This window comes from Haliotis cracherodii, unplaced genomic scaffold (genome assembly GCF_022045235.1).
Source record: "Haliotis cracherodii isolate W230 unplaced genomic scaffold, xgHalCrac1.p SCAF_14, whole genome shotgun sequence".
Classification (NCBI taxonomy): domain Eukaryota; kingdom Metazoa; phylum Mollusca; class Gastropoda; order Lepetellida; family Haliotidae; genus Haliotis; species Haliotis cracherodii.
Genome location: NW_027266269.1, coordinates 6,923,567 through 6,950,641, shown reverse-complemented (window position 1 = coordinate 6,950,641; position 27,075 = coordinate 6,923,567). Strand labels below are relative to the sequence as shown.

General features: G+C 39.3%; 1 protein-coding gene across 1 annotated transcript; it reads right to left on the bottom strand.

Moving 5' to 3' along the window:
* Positions 1-2,795: 2,795 nt before the first annotated feature.
* On the bottom strand, positions 2,796-20,206 carry LOC139460193 (acrosomal protein SP-10-like). The gene is made up of 4 exons (XM_071241706.1): positions 20,156-20,206; positions 19,893-19,949; positions 3,072-3,264; positions 2,796-3,028 (listed from the first exon to the last, which is right to left on the bottom strand). The coding sequence occupies exons 1-4, from the start codon at positions 20,204-20,206 to the stop codon at positions 2,796-2,798; spliced, it is 534 nt and encodes a 177-aa protein (XP_071097807.1).
* Between the last annotated feature and the right edge of the window lie 6,869 nt (positions 20,207-27,075).

The window sequence follows — 27,075 nt, the reverse complement described above, 5'->3', positions numbered from 1 at the left end:
TCTGAATGATTTTGTTCAAAGTAGTCAGGGGTGAAATGTGACTGTCGTCATGATCTGAAAATTGGTAACATATGACTGTTAGGTGAGAATATAGGTCTCTGGTGTTTTGGTTTGACATAAAATGACAACAGAGCATTTTCAGTTGTTGCTTATTTTTCAGAACACTGAGCATGTCGAGGTAATGATTTATTTCCTTGTGAGGACTTAGTGTTTTTTACCAACATTTAGATTCATTTTTTTTTTCGAAACATTTTCAGAATATAAAAGTGTCAGCAATTTTTGTAAGTTGAATGATGAATAACTTACTTTGAGTTGGGCGCCTCAAAGGTTCTTCCTTTGACTGAGGCGGTTTCATGGCTTGTATTACCTGAAAAAACAAACTGTTCTGTTGAATACCCTGTATCATATCTCAGTGACCTCTGTACGGGCCACCCATCCTCTTTAGAAATAAATCTGTAAATGCGAACGCTTGACAGAACCAGCTATGATGTGGTTACATTACCTTGTACGCTTTATCTGTTTTCTTGTCAGACTTCGTGGTAGCTGTTACGTGTCGTAGATACTAAAATCAGGAACCGTAAGTAGAAACAACGTATGTTGTAAGCTTCAACTTATAAGATTCACTAGAAAAATCAGAGTAAATGCTGTGCTAACCGGTGTGTACCGGTAATGACCAAAATGGCGAGAAAGCATGCTGGATCAGGAAGTGTTAATGCGCATGTGCGACCGCTTATATCAATAACAATGCTTACGACAATAACAAACATAACATCCCCCTTTCTTTGGGATTTAAACAACACTAAAGAATAAGTTCACATTGAACTATCAGGATGACTCTACAATTAGTGTGCACTGATGGATTCAGGATATTAATTTTCAAACTTTCAAGTCCATAAAATATTACTTATTAAATTCACACATTTAAAGTCCATATGTTGAAAATCATGTTTACACTTTGTAAATGCAGAAATGCTGTTTTTCATTTGTTTCAAGAGTTCATTTTCTATATTTTGGTAATGGTTTAAGTTTCATTTATTTTTAAAAAACAAAGTTTTTCTTAGTTAAATATTTGGTCCACTTAAAGTCATCTTCATTTGAACCTCCTCACTTTGGCTTAGTGGATAAAGTGTTACGTCCTAATATGTCACATGACCTTTCAAACCTAGAGATTGTGAGTTCAAATCCCCATTTCTCAAAAACCTTTTGCAAATAAATTAATAACTTGTTTATAGCCTCATTTTCATTTCAAGTCACATGTTCAAAAAAGCACCTGTTCCCCAGTCAAATCTCCATCTTGTTAGGACCACGGTTACATTCTCCAAAGTGTAAAGCAACACAAATGTAAGTAAAATCATATTTTTCAATGCCAAAGTTAATGTTATTTTATCTCTCAAGTGTTCAATGCATTTATAACTTCAATTTAGTAACTATTTGGCAGTTGTAAGCAATTTTGAGTATTTTGTCAGAAAGTTGTTTGTTATTCTTTTAAATTGGTAATTTTGACTATTTAACTGGTTCAGCCAAAAGTAAGGATTGTAGTTTTCTGAACCTCACCCACCAAAGTATTCAACGTAAACAAATGTCCATAAAGATAGTCGTCATATAATGAGACTGAAATTGTTCACCATTTGTACTGAACATTGTGATTAACGAGCAACATCATGTAATGAAAATCCCTGTGGGTGCGAGTGTCAGAAGTTTGTGTTTCTTGCATCTACACACTTAATACAGTCCTTATAATGAATTTTCCAATTAACACCATGCAGTCCAGAAGTGTTTCACAATACAGTGGAACACGGATATAACAAACACGGATATAGCGAACAAACGGATACAACGAACTGTTAAAAAATCCCCGATCCCCTAACAACGCGTGTGGTCTGACGTTGATTAATGAATAATTTGCATACTCGTATATGCAAGGGGCCGACGTATGGTTCTCAGTAGGAAGTGACAACTTGGAGACGATGGCTTGCGGTATATACAGTTTTACTTTATACATGTAGATATATACATACAGAAGACACTATGTGCCTGGTCAGCACATAGTGGTAGTGGTTGTTGTCTAGGTACCCCGGAGCACCCAGCCTAACCCTAGCTAGGCTAAGGGTAAGACCTTTCTTTTTCTCCCATTTTGTTTTTCCCTGGACCAAGGCTTATATAGCCAAGGTCACCAGACATTTAGTAAGTAATAAATATAAATGTAAACAGTAAATCATCAGTAACATACTTGCACATCCTGTTCAGGATGGCAGACAGTCGATGTACACATAAATGGGGATTAACAATTAGGATGAGCATCTTATAAATAACAGCATTTAGTGTTTCAAGGCATATAGATGTCATGGCTCCAGGGTAATGAGCCTTTGCAATCAAATGTTCTTCAGACAATGGGTGTCATAAATCAGTCGCTATGACAATACACTTAGAAATCTCACTTTCGAGTCTGAATAATAAACAATATTTGGCACTTCCATTATTAAGCATTCTTCATTGTTGAACACTTGAAATTAAAGTCTCTGATTCGTCTCTCAGCCTGGCAGGCTTAACGATGACTTGGCCACTCCTGGTTACGGTCTTGGCTGGCAATGTCGGCCGGTTGACTGGTACTTGTTTGGTTGGTGTTGACTCCATGGACAACCTGGATGTCATGGTCGACGTTGACGGACAGGTTGTTACAATTGGTGACTTTGACATGACGACATAACGTGATGCTGCTGGCATACTCGGTGCTGGCGTACTGGCATACTGGCATACTCGGTGCTGGCATACTCGGTGCTGGCATACTGGCATACTCAGTGCAGGCATACTCGGTGCTGGCATACTGGCATACTCGGTGCTGGCATACTCTGTGCTGGCATACTTGGTACTGGCATATTCGGTGCTGGCATACTCCGTGCTGGCATACTCTGTGCTGGCATACTCTGTGCTAAATACTTGATGCTGGCATACTCAGTGCTGGCATACTTGGTGCTGGCATACTCAGTGCTGGCATACTCGGTGATGGCATACTCGGTGATGGCATACTCTGTGCTAAATATTTGATGCTGGCATACTCGGTGCTGGCATACTTGGTGCTGGCATACTCTGTGCTAAATACTTGATGCTGGCATACTCGGTGCTGGAATACTCTGTGCTGGCATACTCCGTGCTGGCATACTCGGTGCTGGCATACTCGGTGCAGGCATATTCGGTGCTGGCATACTCCGTGCTGGCATACACGGTGCTGGCATACTCCGTGCTGGCATACACGGTGCTGGCACACTAGGTGTTGGCACACTCGGTGCTGGCATACTCGGTGCTGGTATACTCCGTGCTGGTATGGTGATGTCTGGTATGACGGGTTTACTGATTACTGTTTCTATGAGGTCATGACGATTTCGTCTGTAGGTGCGTCCGGTCTCTGACTGTACGATGTACGATCTGGGTGTGGTATGTTTCTGTATTACTCTGGCAGGCATCCAGGAGTTATCTCCTCTTACCATGACTCTACTCCTGCTTCTAGTGGTTAGTGGTTTCAGATCAGTGTTAGTTTCTGGGGTAGAATAGGTCTTCAGCAACCCGTGAAGATTCCGGGGTAGAATAGGTCTTCAGCAACCCATTCTTTCCTTAAAAGGTGACTATGCTTGTCGTTAAAGGTGACTAACGGGATCGGGTGGTTAGGCTTGCTTACTTGGTTGATGTATGTCATCGTATCCCAATTGCGTGGATCAATGCTCATGATATCAATTACTGGATTGTCTGGTCCAGACTCAATTATTTACAGACCGCCGTCATATAGCTGGAATATTGCTGAGTGCGGCGTTATACAACAAACCAACCACACCAACCAATCTAGTGGTTTCAGATCAGTGTTACCTTTGTAATGTTTGTGTTGACTGACTTGTCTCTTCTGGAGTAGGGCGGTTGGGTAGCCTAGTGGTTAAAGCGTTAGCTCGTTACGCCGAAGACCCGGGTTCGATTCCCAACATGGGTACAATGTGTGAAGCCCATTTCTGGTGTCCCCCGCCGTGATATTGCTGGAATATTGCTAAAAGCGGCGTAAAACCTCACTCACTCACTCTTCTGGAGTAGGTTTCTGTCTTGCTCTGTATGTTCAGTGCTCAGTAATGGGTTTGACATTAGTACAGTTCCTCTCAATCTCCTCCCCAAGAATAATTGAGCTGGAGACTTTCCTATCCCTTGATAGGACTGTAAGGATCTGATGCTTTCTTCAGAACATTCTTAATTGTTTGGACTGTCCTCTCTGCTTGTCTGTTAGAAGTGATTTGTTCGAAGTCCAGAGTTAGAAATTGGCACTAGTCCTGTAGTCCTTACCAAACTGCCCAATAGTAAAGGTATCCTAAGGACCAGTAGAAATTGGCCCATTTTAAGGGTTTTGCTATATGTTATCATTATAAGGACTAGTGGACAAAAACTGTTAGTTTCTAACCCTGAAGTCGTATTCTGCGGCGAATTTCTTAAATTCCGAACTTGACTACTGTGGCGCTATCGCTCATGACGATATCTGGAATGCCATACCTGCCGAACTAGCTCTCCAGGTGAAGAATTACTCTTTGACAGGTTGTATCCTCTAGCCGAACCATTTCTGGCCAGTTGGAGAAATAATCAACAGTTAGTAAATGTGAACTACAGATGACATCATCACCTTGTCAGCTTGCTGACGGGGTTAACCTCTTTGGTCATGTGGACAAGGCGTCTGACCTCGGAACAGAAGGTCCGTGGTTCGAATCCCATCACGGGACTCGGAAATTTTATGGCCGCTACACATGCATGTCGCTAAATAAGTGCAATAATCTTGGACACGACGTTAAACCCAATTTCACCTCGCCTCTCCTCACCTCACCACACCTCACCTCACCACACCTCACCTCACCTCACCACACCACACCACACCACACCACACCACACCTCACAACACCTCACCACACCACACCACACCACACCACACCAATCTACACCACACCACACCACACCACACCACACCACACCACACCACACCACACCACACCTCACCTCACCTCACCTCACCTCACCACACCTCTCCTCACCTCACCTCACCACACCTCACCTCACCACACCACACCACACCACACCTCACCTCACCACACCACACCTCACCTCACCACACCTAACCTCACCTCACCTCACCTCACCACACCACACAACACCTCACCTCACCTCACCCCAACTCACATCACCTCACCTCACCCCACCTCACCTCACCTCACCTCACCTCACCTCACCTCACTCTCTCAGATCACTGGACTCTGGAACCTCAGCCAAGAGACTGAGAGCTGTCTCCCTTCTATCATAAGACTCATCAAAACATAGTGGACTGTTTGTTTGTTTGTTGTTTAACACCGCAACCAGTAAGATTCCAGCTACTTGACAGTGGTCTGTAAATAATCGAGTCTGGAGCAGACAATCCAGTGGCTCACATCATGGTCATCAAGCCTGAGCACCCAATCCATTTAGTTGCCTCTGTGGATGAATATCATTACCCAGTATGCCCTCAGGTGGATTCTTGTTTGGCTTGAGAGTCATCTGTACATACACACTTTCCCAGAATCCCCATGGATGGATTGTCGAGAGTTGCCATGTATACAAACTTTCCTGTAATTCCAACAGGTGGATTGTTGAGAGTCGCCATGTATACAGACTTTCCCGGAATCCCCATGGACTGTTGAGGGTCGCCATGTATACAGACTTTCCCAGAATCCCCATGGATGGACTGTTGAGGGTCGCCATGTATACAGACTTTCCCGGAATCCCCATGGATGGACTGTTGAGGGTCGCCATGTATACAGACTTTCCCAGAATCCCCATGGATGGACTGTTTAGAGTCGCCATGTATACAGACTTTCCCAGAATCCCCATGGATGGACTGTTGAGGGTCGCCATGTATACAGACTTTCCCGGAATCCCCATGGATGGATTGTTGAGGGTCGCCATGTATACAGACTTTCCCAGAATCCCCATGGATGGATTGTTGAGGGTCGCCATGTATACAGACTTTCCCGTAATTCCAACAGGTGGATTGTTGAGAGTCGCCATGTATACAAACTTTCCTGGAATCCCCATGGATGGATTGTTGAGAGTCGCCATGTATACAGACTTTCCCGTAATTCCAACAGGTGGATTGTTGAGAGTTGCCATGTATACAGACTTTCCCGTAATTCCTACAGAGGGATTGTTGAGAGTTGCCATGTATACAGACTTTCCCAGAATACCAACAGAGGGATTGTTGAGAGTTGCCATGTATACAGACTTTCCCGTAATTCCAACAGGTGGATTGTTGAGAGTTGCCATGTATACAGACTTTCCCGTAATTCCAACAGGTGGATTGTTGAGAGTCGCCATGTATACAGACTTTCCCGTAATTCCAACAGGTGGATTGTTGAGAGTCGCCATGTATACAGACTTTCCCGTAATTCCAACAGAGGCATTGTTGAGAGTTGCCATGTATACAGACTTTCCCGTAATTCCTACAGAGGGATTGTTGAGAGTTGCCATGTATACAGACTTTCCCAGAATACCAACAGAGGGATTGTTGAGAGTGGCCATGTATACAGACTTTCCCGTAATTCCAACAGGTGGATTGTTGAGAGTTGCCATGTATACAAACTTTCCCGTAATTCCAACAGAGGGATTGTTGAGAGTTGCCATGTATACAAACTTTCCCGTAATTCCAACAGATGGATTGTTGAGAGTTGCCATGTATACAGACTTTCCCGTAATTCCAACATGTGGATTGTTAAGAGTTTCAATATATACAGACTTTCCCGTAATTCCAACAGAGGGATTGTTGAGAGTTGCCATGTATACAGACTTTCCCGTAATTCCAACAGGTGGATTGTTGAGAGTTGCCATGTATACAGACTTTCCCGTAATTCCAACATGTGGATTGTTAAGAGTTTCAATATATACAGACTTTCCCGTAATTCCAACAGAGGGATTGTTGAGAGTTGCCATGTATACAGACTTTCCAGTAATTCCAACAGGTGGATTGTTGAGAGTTGCCATGTATACAGACTTTCCCAGAATTCCAACAGAGGGATTGTTGAGAGTTGCCATGTATACAGACTATTTCAACACTTAAAACCTGGACAATCTTTGTCTGGCCCAACCTATCTCATTTGAAAATTTCCTAGACTGTCCAAATTGACCCATAATCAACAACATGAAACCAAATACAACTGTGTGGCACGCAGCTTTTTTTTATTAATGCTTCTGACATGAAAGAATTCAAATGCAGCTACAAACACCGACAGAGAACGAAAAACAGACAGCATCTTCATCATCATAAACATATCTACAGAGATGCCAACCAAAACTGAATCTTTCGGAGTAATCAGGGCAGTAATCAGTAATCAGCGATGCTTTAACAATTTGCTCTCCAGGATATTTCATGAATCTAAATAATTCGTTAAATAAATGACAAAAATCAAAATTTGTGGGATTTGTGTAATTTTAGGCTTAACGTAATAGCCTAATATTACACAAATCCCACAAATTGCCGTGATATAACTGGAATACTGTTAAAAGCGGCGTTACACCCAACTCACTCACAACAAGGCAACAGCATAAACACATATGACATGCAACAATTCATGCATCAAAAGATTGTGAATATAAATACACTGTCAGTGGTTTTCGCAGAAAATACCAGTAATAGGTATTATAACATCTATGCAGCCAGTGAAATTACATATGATTGGTTGGTTTGTTGTTTTACGCCCTACTATTCCAGCTATATGACGGCAGTCTGGACCAGACAATCCAGTGATTAATATCATGAGCATCGATCCATGCAATTGGGATAAGATGACATGCATCAACCAAGTCAGTGAGCCTGACCACCCGATCCCGTTAGTCGCCTCTTACGACAACCATAGTCACCTTTTACGGCAAGCATGGGTTGCTGAAGGCCTATTCTAACCCAGATCTTCACAGGTCGAAATTACACATATAACAATGAGTCTGCAGCCATAGCACTGAACCCATGTATTATAGCAGTTCGCCGGCCGATACAGATGAATATCACCAGTCTGTTGTTACACCAAAAAGAACACAAAAGTGTAGCAGCAATGTTTTGTGCATTTGTGGTTTCAAGCATTCCAATTGCATGAAACCTCTCATTTTCAGATAGGTGTGACATATTGTGCACGAGGGTTTAGCTGTCTAAAACACTGCTGTTAAAACACGATTTGCTCTGTCTTTGACTTGACTGAGAATTTCTTACTCACGTGATGTAATGCAATGGACAGGTTTCTTGTGCAATTTCAAGGTCTTCATGGTGATTATTACAAATTGTGTGTACGTGTCGTTATCATTATTTTTCTTGCAGTAGTTAGCTTTGGTGTGATGCTTGTGAGAACAGATGTTAACCCTATTTTGACGTAATGACGCTACACGTGGGCATCTGCTCCTAAGGCAATCCTACGCACTGTTTGTCAATAAGATGGGAGATCTTAGAAGGGTGAACCTGTCGATCTCTCGCTACTCGTGTTGTCGTATACCAGCTTCAATCATGGCCAATACTTGATGACCAATCCGGGCATTGTGCATTCCGGCCAGTAATAAAACTGGCAGATGTTTGTGGCATTGCTACGTTTTTGTGGGTACCTTGAACACCTATCAGTCCAATGTTGAACATTAATAGTGTGGATTTTGCCCCTAAGGGTTACTCAGAAAGACATGTTTGTCTCATGGATACGAAGAGTCTATATGCACATGATACGTTTCTAGACATGTTATTCTATCAAAGTGTGTCTTTTGTGTAAATAAATAACTGCTTATGGATATTATTGAGATCGGAAGTTGCAACATGAGATTTGCGTTTCTTTTGGAACTTGGTATATACAGACAGACAGTTTATTCAGTATGGCACATAATACAGTTCAGTTTTATCTGATACATAAAAATCAAGTGGTTAACGTCTGAGACCTGCATCACTTCAGGCTTTCCTCCCATATTAAGCTGACACTCCACCATATACTGTATACAACGTAATAAGCGCCCAGGGTGCTCTCAAAATTAGAAATAGGGGGCTCTTATTAGAATATAAATTTGGTGAGATAAAAAACAGAGTTGAAAGATTGTAAATTTTGTGGTTTATGCTTACAGCCTGAAATGATATATAAGAAGAATCTGTGCATATTATGCACGATAGATATATTTTCGAGAATTTAATTGCCCATAATTAAGGGTGTGTATCATACATGAACAATTAGGTCTTGTTTACATTGATCAGTCGGAAAGGGGTGCTAATTGGGATTGTTCAGTAGCCAATATATTAGTAATATCGCCGTGGGTGCTTATTAGAGCGGGGCGCTTATTACGTTGAATACGGTAACTGGAATACTGCTAAAAGCGGAGTTAAACATGACTCACTCACTCACTCTTATTCTGATAACTACACTTTGCTGCTGCTGCGTTAAGTGTTTAAAGAGACAGTCCATCAACAGTTCTGTGTGTTTTTATCCCCCTAGTTTAAAAAACGGAGGGATATAGCGATCACCATATCCGCCATGTCTGTCCATCCGTCAAGCATCTGTGTTTTTGTTTCCAGAGCAGAACTCCAAAACTGTTTAATATTTCTGGTTGAAACTTTCTGTATACATCAGTCAAGTGGTCAACTGGAGCCTTTTGATGATTTGGGATATAAAACTTTTTATTTTGTTTTGTTTTCATGATTTTTCATGATGAAAACAAGTTGTTTTCCGTTTCTGTGGCAGAACTCCAAATCCATTAAATAATTCTTGTTGAAACTTCTGCATAGACCAGTCTAGTGGGGAACTGGTGCCTTTTGATGATTTTGGATTTTTATGTTTTTTATTTTCTATGTTTCCATGACGACAACTTAGAAATTTCCAGTGTTTCTCACTATTGCACCCTTCAATATAGTGTCCCATCTGTCTGTGACTGCGTAGGGAGGGAGTGTTATATTTTGTTATTTCTACTGTATGTTCCAAGTCTATAGAAGTAAGGGGGCACGGTCTGCCCAGTCATGTAAAGTGCTGCAATTGGCAGTGCAGATGGACGTGCCAGGAACCTATGATTGTGGGTTTGATTCCCGGATTATGTTCTGGGTCTGTCAGTGCCATCCCCGTGCTTGTGGGTTTCACCGAAGTGGTAAACGTCTGAGACCTGCATCATTTCAGGCTTTTCCTCCGACATTAAGCTGACACGCCGCAATATAACTGAAAAATTGTTCCAAGTGGCGCTTAACCAAACTCACTCACTAGAGAATAAACATGGATGCAGGTTTCAACGTGCTTTTACATTTTTACATTTTACCTTTACGATGTTGCGGCCAATAAATGTCAGTCATGTGATGGTATTTGAACCTTAGGCCTTCTGGCCCAAAGTCAGACACCTTGTCCACATGAAAAGAGATTAACCCTGCCAGCAGGCTGACAAGGTAAAGATGGCATCTACGGTTTGGCTCCACGCCCTGCTACATACAAATATAAATAAATACATGTATGACCATTGTTCACACCTTGTATCGCCAGGTGTTTAGCTAACATATCAGCTTTTCCCTACCGGTCAGCTAAATCTTCGCTTGGGTCCCAGCAGGGTACCGCAAGGCCATACTCCCCAACTAAGACACCGACCGTCCAGCTGACCGTTAAGACACCGTACCGTAAACCAGCTGACTGTCCAGCCGACCGTCCAGCTGACCGTTAAGACACCGTACCACAACCCAGCCGACTGTCCAGCTGACCGTTAAGACACCGTGCCGTAAACCAGCTGACTGTCCAGCCGACCGTCCAGCTGACTGTTAAGACACCATACCACAACCCAGCCGACCGTCCAGCTGACCGTTAAGACACCGTGCCGTAACCCAGCCGACCGTCCAGCTGACCGTTAAGACACGGTACCGTAACCCAGCCGACTGTTCAGCTAACCAGGGTCAGTTATACACAGCGGTCTTAACAAGCCACACGAACCTTTATCATACCCGAATCCTGGACACCAGCAGGTAATGAACTGCACGGGAAACACATGGAGTCTACAGATTATCTACAAATTACAAACCCCCCTGAGATCTACCCACGATCCCTTGGAGGCGGAATCAGAGTTTTATGAAGAGATTAATCAGGCTGATGACTCACCCCAGCGGGATTATACGGAGGGGTATACTTTTGTGGAACTCATCAAGGAGTTATATCACTCATGTCTGTACTCCAACCACCTAAGATGCCGGAATATGGGGGATGTCATGCTCCTACATCATCGAAACACATCCGCCTTGGCCAGGTTATGCAGGCAAGGTAGTAGACCAGATGTCGGAAAGTCTACTCAAGCTCAGACATGATGAACCTTTACCTCCATTGAAGCGGGGGGCACGGGTGGCCCAGTCGTCTAAGGAGACGCTATTCTCTGTGCAGAGTTGCAGCCAGAAACCTATGATTGTGGGTTCGAATCCCGGTTTGCCAGGATTATGTTTCTAGGTTTGTCAGCACCATACCCGTACGGGCTCGTGGATTTCACCGAAGTGCTAAACGTCTGAGACCTGCATCACTTCGGGCTTTCCTCCCACATTAAGCTGACACGCCGTGATATAACTGGAATACTATTAAAAGCGGTGTTAAACCCAACTCACTCACTCACTCAGCCATTTAAGCGGAAGTTGTACAGAACACATGATGCTCCACTTCCGGATTATCAAAGTTTGGACGAAGACTTTATGAAGCTAGTGCGCAACCCTAGTACTAACGTCACATTACCTGCTTCACGGATTAAGGATCTGTCCTCCGTATCCAGATATTCAAAGGACATTAGCTCTTATATCAACTGGTTTGTCGCCAGAATTGGACACATCATTCCACCGTTACAGACATCATATGATGGCATACCCGGAGAGACTCCTATGACTGTTAGGACGGATCAGGTCGGACTCATCCACAGCCTGCTAGACACCATAAACAGAATGCAGGAAGACTTACTCTCCACCCAAGTCTGATGCTCGTGATATCAATCACTGGATTGTCTGGCCAGACTCGATTATTCCCAAATCTGGATGTCTTCACAGCTTCTATGGGTTCAGCGTCAACAAATACTAGCACAGATTCGTTCAAGATCTGTTTCCAGTCAAACCAAGAGGTGAATTAAACGTCACAACCAAAATGTGCTTCCAAGACATTTAACGGCAAACTGGGACATATCGTAGACGAAGTCAGACAAGATACAACGGAACAATTCCAAGCATCAACTATCAGCCTAGCTGCCAAGGCACACGGATCTTCCCATCCCCAGAAACATACCGGGGATCAGAAAGACTCGTCATATAAACAGCCTCCTAAGAAGAAGTTTGTACCTCCCAGGAAGAATTCATTCCAACCAAATCGGGGTACAACATTGATGGCTGAGTAGGTTAAATGGCTGACTTTGTGTGCTGGTGATTAGGTGCCTCACTCTGGCAGTGTGGGTTCGAATCCCGGATGGGACTCAAACCAAAAAAGTACGAGAACCTGTACTTTACTAAGAAAGTGTTATCCTAAATAATACATTTGTTACATTTGACCACTTTCTGAATGGTACTGTGTGCCATGAGAGCCGTGCCAATTAACACTTGTCAGGGGTACACAAAGTACGTGATCTCGACTACCAGTTGTTGAACTTTCACTTCGTGGAAACCACGGTGGCTGAGTGGGTTAGATCGCTGACTTTGAGTGCTGGTGATTAGGTGCCTCACTCTGGCAAGTGTGGGTTCGAATCCCGGATGGGACTCAACCCAAAAAAGTACGAGAATCTGTACTTTACTAAGAAAGAGTTATCTCAAATATATCACTTGTTACATTTGACCACTTTCTAAATGGCATTGTGTATTCACAACCCATATTGAACAACATAAAACCCAACTAGGTAGATTAATCTTTTTTCATTAACACTTCTAACATGAAACAATACCAACAGCGCTCAAAGACTTTTAATTGACACTTCTAACATGAAACATGTCAACCAACATAAATATATCTACAGAGATGCCAACTCAAATTGAAGCTTTGGAGTAATCAGAGCAGTAATCAGTAATCACCGGTGCTTTAATTAAATTTAATTCAACAATTTGCTTTCCAGGATATTTATGAATCTAAATAATTCATGACAAAAATTTTGATTTGAAGGAGGACAAGCCTAATAGAGTAATTATTGGCTCAAAATTGGAACTATTACGCCAAAATTGATACTATTATGCCAAAATTGATACTATTATGCCAAAATTGATACTATTATGCCAAAATTGTAGCTATTACGCCAAAATTGTAACTATTACACCAAAATTGTAACTATTACGCCCAAATTGTAACTATTATGCCAAAATTGTAACTATTACGCCAAAATTGTAACTATTACGCCAAAATTGATACTGTTACACCCAAATTGTAACTATTACGCCAAAATTGTAACAGTTGGCATCTCTGTGTACAGATGTACAGATGAAATGGTCTGAAGGTAGCTGAAGCCCAACACGTAAAACCAGAGAAAAAAACATTGGTGAAAAAACTCTGGAACCGTGTTCCCTAAACGTATGCAGCGCTACCTCTACTGGAGGGTTTACAGTATCAGACATGGAGCAACAATAACAATACAATTGTTACATTAGCGCTTCTGATCTGTCTGGTTCAAACAAACTTCTTATATCCCTCAACGTATACAGCGCTACCTCTACTGGAGGGTTTACAGTATCAGACATGGAGCAACAATAACAATACAATTGTTACATTAGCACTTCTGATCTGTCTGGTTCAAACAAACTTCTTATATCCCTCAACGTATACAGCGCTACCTCTACTGGAGGGTTTACAGTATCAGACATGGAGCAACAATAACAATACAATTGTTACATTAGCACTTCTGATCTGTCTGGTTCAAACAAACTTCTTATATCCCTCAACGTATACAGCGCTACCTCTACTGGAGGGTTTACAGTATCAGACATGGAGCAACAATAACAATACAATTGTTACATTAGCGCTTCTGATCTGTCTGGTTCAAACAAACTTCTTATATCCCTCAACGTATACAGCGCTACCTCTACTGGAGGGTTTACAGTATCAGACATGGATTGTCATCAAATAAACTAACAATCAACAGTACACAATTCATAATATACCATATATATGCACATATATAAAAACATTACCGCTAAAAGACTTTTTATTAACACTTTTAACATTAAACAACACCAACACCGTTAAAAGACTTTTAATTGACACTTCTAACATGAAAAAATACCATCACCGTTAAAAGACTTTTAATTAACACTTCTAACATGAAAAAATACCAACACTGTTAAAAGACTTTTAATTGACACTTCTAACATGAAACATGTCAACCAACATAAATATATCTACAGAGATGCCAACTCAAATTGAAGCTTTGGAGTAATCAGAGCAGTAATCAGTAATCACCGGTGCTTTAATTTAATTTAATTTAACAATTTGCTCTCCAGGATATTTATGAATCTAAATAATTCATGACAAAAAATTTGATTTGAAGGAGAACAAGCCTAATAGAGTAATTATTAACTCAAAATTGGAACTATTACGCCAAAATTGATACTATTATGCCAAAATTGTAGCTATTACGCCAAAATTGTAACTATTACACCAAAATTGTAACTATTACGCCAAAATTGTAACTATTACGCCAAAATTGTAACTATTATGCCAAAATTGTAACTATTACACCAAAATTGTAACTATTACGCCAAAATTGATACTATTACACCAAAATTGTAACTATTACGCCAAAATTGTAACAGTTGGCATCTCTGTGTACAGATGTACAGATGAAATGGTCTGAAGGTAGCTGAAGCCCAACACGTAAAACCAGAGAAAAAAACATTGGTGAAAAAACTCTGGAACCGTGTTCCCTAAACGTATGCAGTGCTACCTCTACTGGAGGGTTTACAGTATCAGACATGCATTGTCATCAAATAAACTAACAATCAACAGTACACAATTCATAATATACCATATCTATGCAAATATATGCACATTTACCACTGTTCTACAAGGCAATTGGGGGTCATGGGTGGCCCAGTCATCTAACGCTTGGCAATTCTCATTAAAATCAGATCTCAGTTCTCGCTATCGCTGAAAAAAGATCTGAGGACATCCTATTACGGGTCACGTCAGAATGACCATTCATCCGACCAATCAAAGCGTCGGTTACCTGATCATGAAAGTGACAGTCGGAATGTGTTTTCTAATCATGCAACCTCGAAAACGTTAACACGGGGTATTCCGAATAACAGTAACAGCCCGTAACACTGATTCTGTCAAAATTTTCGTCTATCTCTCGCTGTCGTGGGATAAACATTTGAACGGAGGAGGTGTACGTTGCACAGTACGTGGGAAGCACTGCAATACAATCTCAACCATATATTAGACATTCCGGAATGTTCGGTTCCTCAGTTTTCAAAATTTTAATCGAGAACTGTGTAAACATATTTTTCAAGCGTAGTCTGAAATGGCAGTCGCCAGGTTGAAACGAGTGCTGTAAAGCTTGAGAAAGCTGCTTTCTAATTGGCTGATGTCGACTTCTTGTTTGTCATTTCAGTGATCGGTCAAAGTTCGCGCAAGGTCGTTCTGACGTGACCTGTAATGGGATGTCCTAAGTTCTTTGTTTAGCGATAGCGAGAACTAAGATCTGATTTTGATGAGATTGTACAGTATCAGAAACGCTTTAAAACAGACATATTGTATTCAGATAAACTAACAATCATGTATACACAATTCTTTATGTGTAGATAACATAAGGCTCTCCATCCCTCGCGAATTTACAATAAAACTCGCCATATCTATTTACCAAGAAGGCTTTGCGTAACATTTAAATTACGTATGGCATGCATAAATGCTCAGCTTGCTCAATATCAAAACTTTCAGTCATTTATTTACCTCAAAAAGAAAATATCGCGAGAATATAGCTACTAAATATAACTCAAAATTTTGTAACCTGTAATCAGCTGTACATAATTAAACAATTACAAATCTATCATCAATACGCAATCATCGTGGTCAGTCAGGGGTAAGAAGTGTGAATAATAATTCAGCAGGCTAAAGGTTAAGATGCCTAAAGATTTCTTGTAAAATAGGAGTTGCGTCACATTCTTCATATGTAGACGTCTGAGGGAGGTTTCTTGTAAATGTTTCAATAGGATGTCTTGATAACGTGTCTGCTTTTCCATTTTTATCACCCGCAATGTGTACACATGTTAGATGAAGGTTGTTTAATTGTTCTTTATTCTTAATTATCTCTAACATCTTTTTTTGAGCTTCACTTTTCTTTTGCTTTTTGAGTCCATTAATTGTATTAACTGTGCACTGATTGTCACAGTGTAGAAGAACGTTCCCACCATACATTTGTGAACCCCAAAGTTTGACAGCGACCAAAGTGGGCAACATTTCTAAATCATTATTATGAAGTTTTAAACTATTTTCAAAGCGAGCACAAAATATATTATATCTGGAGCCAACCTTCCAGTAGCCCCCAATGCCAAAATGGTTGGATCCATGTCTTCTTTTTTCACATGAATCAGTAAAAATAGAGAAAATAACAGGGCGGTTAGGTTCAGAGGCCGGTAGGTTCAGGGGGACCGGTAAGTGCTTTTTGAATTTCTTACTTATATCAACAGTTGAGTGATTGCCACCGTATGGTAGAACCATGGCTTCAGACATTTGTAGATCCCAAAGTTTGACGATATCATTACTGGCTAATAATTTTTTGTGCCTAAGTGATAATAGATTTACATCATAAATGTTAGAAAGTAAGTGCTTACTAAATTTCTTATTTATATCAACAGTGGAGTGATTGCCAACGCATGATACAAACATGGCTACAGGCATTTGTAGATCCCAAAGTTGTAATTGATTTTCAAAATCACTGCCCAAAATATGGTATTTGTAGCCATCAATGCCAGGATGTCTAGGATCAGAACCATCAGCTCTTTTCAAACATGAATCTTCAAAACTAGTTATTCTACCAACAGCCACATCAGGCCTCGATTTTTTATTATGGTTTGTTCCAGCGACACCATCTTCATCTTGAGAAAAGCTGTGTACCATTTCTTCATTTCCAGTGTGGAAACTGCAAATTAATAAATTATATAAAAATCATAGGTATGATTTAGTGTCACACTTAGGCCTTTTATATATTAATTATTTGGTTTACGGATTTTTCTTAAAACCACAGGCTCAGTGATTGAAATATAAAGACAATAATAAATAATATTTCAGAATAATATTTAAAATAAGTGGTCACTAAATAGTAGAGTCAGTTACAATTATTACACATGCAATCTCATGTATGCCACGAAGACGGGGCCTGTGCCTGTGCCACTATTATCTTTTTTTCTAAGTGTAATATATAACCTGACTTGGTGGAATAAAAAACAATTATTGTGGAAAGTTATTCTTGTTTCTTCAGATATGTTTGTAATACAGAAATTAGTGACTTAAACCCAGGCCTGTCAACCAGTTGGCAGGCTTCGTTATGATGCAGGTTTTCTAAGTATTTGGCGCGATTTGGGTTACAAAATACGCCAAAGAAATATCAACTGCATTTATCCTGATGCAACGTGATGGCCCCTTATTTCAATAAGATATATTGTTTTTTTTCTGTCGGCGGTAGTCTGCTGACAGTCCCATTACTTCGCTTCTTAAGTTTGCTAGAAATGTTCACGTTTTTCCATTCCAAGAAATGTATCCATATTTGGAAGTACTATTACGTTTTACCACAATTTATGAATGAAATGAGTCTCGTCGTTGTTGACCTTTTTGACCTTGACGTGTATTAATCTCATTGGTTGACAAGTACTGTTGTATGCAAATTAGATTGCCGATCTGGGGCCCCTTCCACAAAGCGATTGTAGCGCTACGACTGACGACTGTCCTAAGTCTATGTTAAAGTATGGGGGTTACGATCTTCTTATTGCTACGATCGCTTTGTGGAACGGGGCCCTGGGACGCTAGCAAACAATTAGTCAATCAAATCGTGTAAAATAATCACATGATACATTCTTGTGAAATTTGATAAAGTTCTATGTGTTGATATTTCTGTGTGCACACAAGTCACGATGTCAGTCAATAGGAAATTTATAAGTTTCACTTTAAACTTTGACTTTGAATCCCAAGCTATGAGGAAGCCTGATCGTGTAACTCATTGTTATTTCGACTACCGAATCAACCAATCATGCATAGTGTTGTTTCTGAAGACGGCGCTTGCAGATCATATTTTGTTTTCATTTCCGAGAGTTAAATGACTTAACTTTGAAGTATGTTGATGTTTAACAAAGTTTCTGACGAATCTGATAAGCAACAAAGTAATAAACACTCTAAGAACATGAAGACAACAGTTCATTTCAGGAAGTGATGAATACTTAGCTGATTATTCATTTAAAGTTCAACCCTTCAGGCACCTTCAGACTATCTGGGTTTTCTTTACAGTTTACATGGTTAAATCGTTCACCACATGAATTTATTTACCAGTTGATTACCAGACAAAAGTTAATGTGGGTCCCACTGCGGTGGCTGTTATAAGAGTCACTAATCCAGTTCTTTGTTTTTACTCAAGGGACAATGGAGGCAATTTTTTAAAAATAATGAGGAATTCTGTTTGGGGGAGAAAAAGTCCATCATGCGGGAGACTGGGAGATTTCATCAAATTGAGGGAGTCTCCTGCAAAATGCAGGAGGGTTGACAGGTCTGTAAACCATATTATTAGAATCACAATTCAGTATATATCAGCCTGACCAACAGATCAAGAACCTAACTTAGTATGAAAATATCTAATTTTCTGTGATATTTATACATCAATATAGTACCCCTCTGACATGTGTAAATTGGCACGGCTCCCATGGCCGAAAGCTATGAATACACAATGCCATTTATTATCCCAAATATAACATTTGTTACATTTGACCACATTCTAAATGGCATTGTGTATTCAAAAAAATGGGTTTTTAAAATGAAAAACTCAAGTGCATTTTGCCTATTACAGTATTTTCTTGTGCCTAGTAGACCCACTTTTGGGGGGTTTATCCTTTTACGGAAGAGAATTATAATATTCTAGACTGTGCACACAGTAGAGAACAAACATAGTCAGTGACTCAGTGTTTTTGTAAAGTTTGAGCCAAAAGGTTTCTTTTCCTGTCGTGGATTTTATTATTTTGAAGGTGACAGCAGCAAGAAATTAAATTGGTCTTCACATAATGAACATACTAAGAAGAGAACCATCCCCGGTCTTTAGAAAACTCTGTGAGATAAAAATAAGTTTCTTACCGAAGAGAATGCGAGAGACCTGTCAACAGAAAGAAAGAATTATGCATACGAGATGAACATTAAAGAAATGACTTTGACCAAGTGAGTGAGTTGGCTTTACATCCCTTCAAACAGTGCTCCAGCTTAATGTGGACGGAAAGCCCGAAGAGATGTAGGTGTTGGACATTACCACTTTGGTGAAACCAACAAGCGCAGGTATGGTGACAAACCTAGAAACATAATCAGGGCGAATCTGGGATTTTAACCCATGATCGAAGTGCCCAGACTTTATGTTAGAACAAAGTGACACATATGATATGCATGTTTCATGACATTGTTAGTCAAAGATAGTTTCAGAATGTTGAATACAATACTGACCCTTCAGATACAATGGTGATATATATTCCTACCAAGTTAGGACAGTGTTGACATGATGAATATTAAGAAGTCACCAGCCCACTCCATAAAACTCCATTATAGGTTGGTCCAAAGTCCTGATATGTCTCAAAGTGACAATATCACAACAAGGAACATTATTTTTATAACAGGGAAAATAAATAATTTTGAATTAAAACAGTCAAATCTTGCTTTTTCAAAGTTGAGTAGAATACTACTTACTAGTAGAAGGATTGCCGTGAAGTTCTCCCCTGTGCTGATCTTGTGCGTCATCACGATCTGAAAAAAGGTAACGTATGCCTGTTAGGCGAGAATATAGGTCTCTGGTGTTATGGTTTCTTAGTATCTTTATTAGAATGAGTGTAGTATTCTCTATTTCATCACATTGTTAGTCAAAGATAGTTTCAGTATCTTGAATACAATACTGACCATTCAGATACAATGGTGATATATATTCCTACCAAGTTAGGACAGTCTGGACTTACCAGTAGATGGATTGGGGTCAAGTTCTCCCCTTGGCTGATGTTGTGCGTCATCACGATCTGAAAAAGGTAACGTATGACTGTTAGGCGAGAATATAGGTCTCTGGTGTTGTGGTTTGTTAGTATCTTAGGAGAATGAGTGCAGTATTCTCTATTTCATCACATTGTTAGTCAAAGACAGTTTCAGAATTTTGAATACAATACTGACCATTCAGATACAATGGTGATATATATTCCTACCAAGTTAGGATAGTCTGGACATGATGAATATTAAGTCACCAGCCCACTCCATAAAACTCCAGTACATATTACAAGGCCATGATACATCTGATAGTGACAGTGTTCACCAACTATTCACAACTTGGAATATGTTTTTCTAAGAGGGAAACTTATGAAACACTTTTGTCTTCCTTTTGAAAAGTTAAGTGGACTATTACTCACCAGTGGTGTGGCTTGGGGCAAATTCTGACCCTGGCTGATTGGATGAGTTGACACTCTCTGAAAAAGGTAATGTGTGACTGTTAGGCTATGTATAGTGGTATGTTTCTGGTTCTGATTGGCAACGTTGTGCCTTTTCTTTTCTTTTTTCACTTTATCCATTTTTTAAGCTACATTTTTATGACATTAGCTTTCTTCTGAAACTTTCAGTTGTCTCTGATATCCAAATGCCCCTTTTCAAGCGATTCTTAAAGGGGCTCTAATCTCTGGCTTCTACCCGGCTGTATAACCCTAACCCACTTGGGCTCACCAGGTGGGGTAAGTCGATTTGCTGACTACCTTTTTGTATGACTTCGCAGCAAGAGCGTAAGGACCAGTTACCAAAAAAAATCCATGAAAATATTAATCAAAAATCATTGATTGATTAATCACTGTTATCTTGCACAGTGGATTTGCCAAAAGTAAGTGTTTATATATGTAGTTTTACTAAAGCAGACGGAATACACTCATATTTGGGCGTGAAGTTCTAATGTGAAAACAACCTACTTTCTTCAAAGGATTAACCTATAATAAAATACAGAAAATGCCTCTTGTGTCTGCTCAGGTCACGTGTGTATGTGGAAGATAATATGGACTTTTTGGCTTATGAGCCATTTAGGTATCACTCCAATTAACTCTAAGGTGGCACTGATCTAAAGCAATGGCCCGGGTCTGGTTGTTGCCTTTATTGTATTTTCCATTGAGTACCCGGATGATATACCAGAAATCTTGACTAGCTTATGACCTGTGACAGTAAGTGCATGTGTCGCTTTTACTGATAGAATTAGGGCGTATCATCACATTGATCAACAAAATAAAAATATAGTTTTGTCTTGGAAATAATAAGGAAATGTAGGTATCTTTGGTGACAAAGTTTTGAAAAGTCACTTGCTTGGTATTGTGCGATTTTTGTTTACACTATTTTGAGTTATTTTAACACTAACTAAATATTTCACCTGAGCATAGGTTATATTATCGTGTGTATATGTCATAGTCAATGTGTAAAAGACAATTTATTAAATGCCTAAATATTCAGTATTTTACAAACTGACTGAAATATCTATCCATTTATTTTATTATGATGAGAATTCCAAACATTTTGATCTTTAATTTCATAACCCAGTGACTGAAAATGACCGGATTTAAAGAACATTTCTATAATTTTATCTAATCCTGACTCATACTTATTGCTTTTCACTTCTCATTTCTGATAGTGGAAACTTCCTGAACTGTTGGATTGAAAATGACATTGACGTGATAGTTCATGTTTTTACAACATTCAATCATATTGTTGAAGTGAGAATTTTCCCGCCTTTGTACAAGTAAGAGCTGTATGATTTTTCCTTTTTACGGAAACAACTCTTAATATATAGTTGACAGAGAAGACGACTTCTGTTGAAAATCTAAAACTTTAGCTATAGTGATATTACAACCCAAATACAGGATTATTGAAATTATGCAACAGAGGTAGTATTCTTAGAATTATGAACAATGATAACTATTGTTTTGATTTTGAAATCCCAGAATATAAAATGGTCAGCCTCTTGAGTGATGGATGACTTACCTTGAGTATCTGGAATTTGTCTATATCGAAATAGACTCTGTAATGATATCTCATTCTCCGATGATTCCTTTGTATCACCTGAAACCAAGATATTTTCAACTGTTAGTTCAAGTTGACGTGAAGCGTATGTTTTGTATGACATCGCAGCAAGAGCATAAGGACCAGTTACAAAAAAAACATCCATGAAAATATTAATTGAAAATCATTGATTGGTTAATCACTGTTATCTTGCACAGTGGATTTGCCAAAAGTAAGTGTTTATATATGTAGTTTTACTAAAGCAGACGGAATACACCCATATTTGGGCATGAAATTCTAATGTGAAAGCAACCTACTTTCTTCAAAGAATTAACCAATAATATATTACAGAAGAAATTAAGAAGAATATCACATTGCCTCTTGTGTCTGCTCAGGTCATGTGTGTGTGTGTGTGTAAGATTATATGGACTTTTTGGCTTGTGAGCAATTTAGGTATCACACCAATTAACTCTAAGGGGGCACTGATCTACAGCAATGGCCCGGGTCTGGTTGTTGCCTTTATTGTATTTTCCATTGAGTACCCGGATGATATACCAGAAATCTTGACTAATTTGTGACCTATGACAGAAGGCACATTTGTCACTTGTACTGATTGTATAAGATCGTATCATCACATTGATCAACAAAATAAAAATATAGTTTTGTCTTGGAAATAATAAGGAAATGTAGGTATCTTTGGTGACAAAGTTTTGAAAAGTCACTTGCTTGGTATTGTGCGATTTTTGTTTACACTATTTTGATGTATTTTAACACAAAGTAAATATTTCACCTGAGTGTTGCTTATTTGATCGTGACTATATGTCATAGTTAATGTGTAAAAGACAATTTATTAAATGCCTAAATATTCAGTGTTTTACAAACTGACTGAAATATCTGTCCATTTATTTTATTATGATGACAAATTCCAAACATTTTGATCTTTAATTTCATGACCAAGTGACTGAAAATGACAGGATTTAAAGTACATTTCTATAATTTTATCTAATCCTGACTCATACTTATTGCTTTTCACTTCTCATTTCTGATAGTGGAAACTTCCTGAACTGTGGTATTGAAAATGACATTGGCGTGATAGTTCATGTTTTTAAACATTCAATCATATTGTTGAAGTGAGAACTTTCCCGCCTTTGTACAAGTAAGAGCTGTATGATTTTTCCTTTTTACGGAAACAACTCTTAATATATAGTTGACAGAGAAGACGACTTCTGTTGAAAATCTAAAACTTTAGCTATAGTGATATTACACCCCAAATACAGGATTATTGAAATTATGCAACAGAGGTAGTATTCTTAGAATTATGAACAATGATAACTATTGTTTTGATTTTGAAATCCCAGAATATAAAATGGTCAGCCTCTTGAGTGATGGATGACTTACCTTGAGTGGCATGAATTTGATTCTGTAATGATTTGTTACTCTCAACTGGTCTGTTTGTATCATCTGAAACCAAGATATTTTCAACTGTTAGTTCAAGTTGACGTGAAGCGTATGTTTTGTATGACATCGCAGCAAGAGCATAAGGACCAGTTACAAAAAAAACATCCATGAAAATATTAATCGAAAATCGTTGATATATAGAGGTTATCACGCGAGTGTGTTTGGGGATGGTAAATATCCTGCATTAGGAATAAACATTGTATTTAGCGAGCCTTGGCGAGCTAAATACATAGTGTTTATTCCTAATACAGGATATTTACCATCCTCAAACACACAAGCGTGATAACCTCTTTATCATATAATGTCATTCTTTAATTCTGTGCTTCAAGATCGCTTTCCCTCTCTCACAAACATTACCAAAACATTGTGAGTTTTCCTGGGATGCGCGCATTAATATTTATTACATCACCATGTAAGTGATGTGTCAGTCGGACAGTGACAGTAGCCAATATAGTTCCAACTGAAATCTGTTTCTTATACAGTGGCGAAGCAACATATACGCAAAACAACAATTGTTTTAAATTGCCTTTCACGGCAATCCATTGGTCTGTCTGCTAGAGTGACTGCCCTTTGTCAAAGGGAAGATACTCTAACCCTAGTTTATGAGACGTCATGGCCACGGTCAGACGTTGTTGACAGTCGGTCTGTCCTGTCATAACGTTAAAGGGGCACTGATCTAACGCCATTCCCCGGACTGGTTGTTGCCTTTGTTATTGTTTTTTTCCCCCGTGAGTACCCGGATGATACGCAACGCAATTGAGCGTGACCAGAGACTGGGCTACCGTCTGCAAGGACAGCTAAATAAACTTGGAGGCTGGAGGCAATATTTGTTTTACGCATTTTTGCATAAACACTGATTGGTTAACTGTGATCTATAAAGATTCGACAAAGGGCGCATGTTAAATAATTTCTTCAGCCTAAACAAACAGACAAAAAGAACGGCGGAGCTCATCGGAAGTCGTAATTTGGAAATACCCCAGATGGTTATAGTTTAATACTAAAAATTTCGGATTGTGTAATACGATTACTACTCCCTTGTTGTCATACACGTTTTCTCGTATAACCGTACACTTGTGTATTTGTCGTCATTCACTTGATGCTCAGTTAATGAATTTATTACAGGTACAATTAGTGGTAGCACCACTTAGATTACCTGACAAAGGTTCTCATTTGGCATTTATTGTGTCTGGGGTAATTATTCAATCTAAATCCAGGTTTGAAGTGAGGTTATGTAATATGCACGTGGCAGCCCAGCAAGAGATGAATGATCAGTTGATTTACTTTTTTTGGTAAATCAACGGATCGTTCCTAGTCATCAAAGGATTAACAGAAAATACGTTGATTGATTAATCACTGTTATCTTGCACAGTGGATATGTCAAAAGTGAGTGTTTACATGTCTAGGTTTACTAAAACAAAGGGAATACACTCATATCATGGCGTGAAGTGCCGATGTAAAAACAACATACAATTTGTTCAAAGGGTTAACTGATAATACGTTGATTGGTTGCTCATTGTTATCAAACTCAATGGATTTTTTAGGAACCGTCGACGTAATGAAAATAGTTGTCACGTGGCCTTTCTCAGCCGACCCTTGAGACTTGACACCCGAAACGATATATATCTTTTAGAATATTTGATAGTTACAGAGACACGTGACATCGAATAAGTTATTTTGTATAGCTGCAGACGAGTGGGATATTATTCCTTTGTGTAGATATTCACGGATACATTCCTCGAATAAGGAAGCTGCCTATTTATACACATCAATTTGGTAAGTTGTAATTATGGTATTTGCATTTTGTTTTCCTTCATTTGAACCGATTCGTTCTTGTTTTTCTACGTCTTGGTTGGGAAATTCTTCAATGCGCGATAGACGTTGTTTTCACAGGTCATTTCCTTTGTAAGCGTGTATAGATTACCGTCAATTTGTAAAATGTGATTCTCTCAGGCAATTTTTAAAATGTGTAAATATTTCAGTCATTTTGACTAAAAAATCTGTCCAGATTGATTAAGACGATCAAAAGGGCCTACAAACATCACAACAGATTATTATGTAGGATTAGAAGCCAAACAACATAGAAATGTACTTTTCAACGTAACATTTTCAGTCTCTTGGTGATGACATTCAACATCAAAATGTTTGGAATTCGTTATCATAATAATACAGATGGAAATGTTTTTCAGTCGCTTTGTAAAATAACTGAATATTTAGACGTTTAATAAATATGTTACACATTTTGACAGTAAAAACATATACACACTATAAAAAGCAATGATCAGGTGAAATATTTACTTTGTGTTGCAAGTCAAAATAGTGTAAACGAAAATCGCAAAATTACCAAGCAAGTGACTTATCAAAACTTCGTCACCATTACCGATGCTACCCACAAAGATGCCTACATTTCCTTATTATCTCGAAAACTGTATTTCATTTTGTTGATCAATGTGACCATACGCTCTTATTACTACCGGTATCCATAAAAGTGACTAATGCGCTTACGAATGGCGCAACAGAGGTCGCGAGCTAGTCTAGATTTCTGCTCTACATCCGGGTACTCACTGGGAAAAAACAATAACAAAGGCAACAACCAGTCCCGGGGAATTGCGTTAGATCAGTGCCCCTTTAAGAAGTGTAGTCAGATGTACACACAGCGACAAAACGAAACAAGGTAACAATTCAAACATATTTCGGCCAAATCCAACTATTTTGATTTGTGGAGAAGGTTTCAAGCCGCAGAGGTCTACAAGCACAGATATGGCTACTGATCCCGCTTGGCTAGGCCTCGTGCCCTCGCAAAATTGTGTCGAAATTTTTATCTCCAAGTTACCAAAAAATGCCTTAGCTACATCACAGTAAGACACGGATTTTCAGTATATTGGACTGTTCTTTTGATATGAAAGCAATTATCTCTGTAGTTTATCCAGATTCCTGATGGTTAAATCTGACTCGATCACCGAATGACAAGGGCGACGCCATGTTTGTTTATAAACAGTGAAAGTAGTCCCTACTTGACCTTTGATATTTGCATCTCTATCCGCATATGACCCCAACGGATATCCTGCCGAGAAACCTACCCATTATATGATAAAAAAAGATATTTTCAACTGTAAGTTATTTGAATAGCATATTGTTGATTTGCATGCCATTTTCTGAATGATTATGTTCAAAGTAGAGGGATGGGGAGAAACATGTCCCACTACTGGTATCCGTCGCCATTTTGTGTCTCCATTCATGATCAGAATACAGTATCTCTGTATTGGTGTCGTTAAACTTCCTAGTACTTGATTTCACAATGTGTCCTCAGGTCAGAAATACATATTGAATGTTCAGTGTAAGGAAAATACCGTATCTTTCTGGATGAAACTGTTTTAGACGGGGACAGACAATGTCTACCTACCTTCAC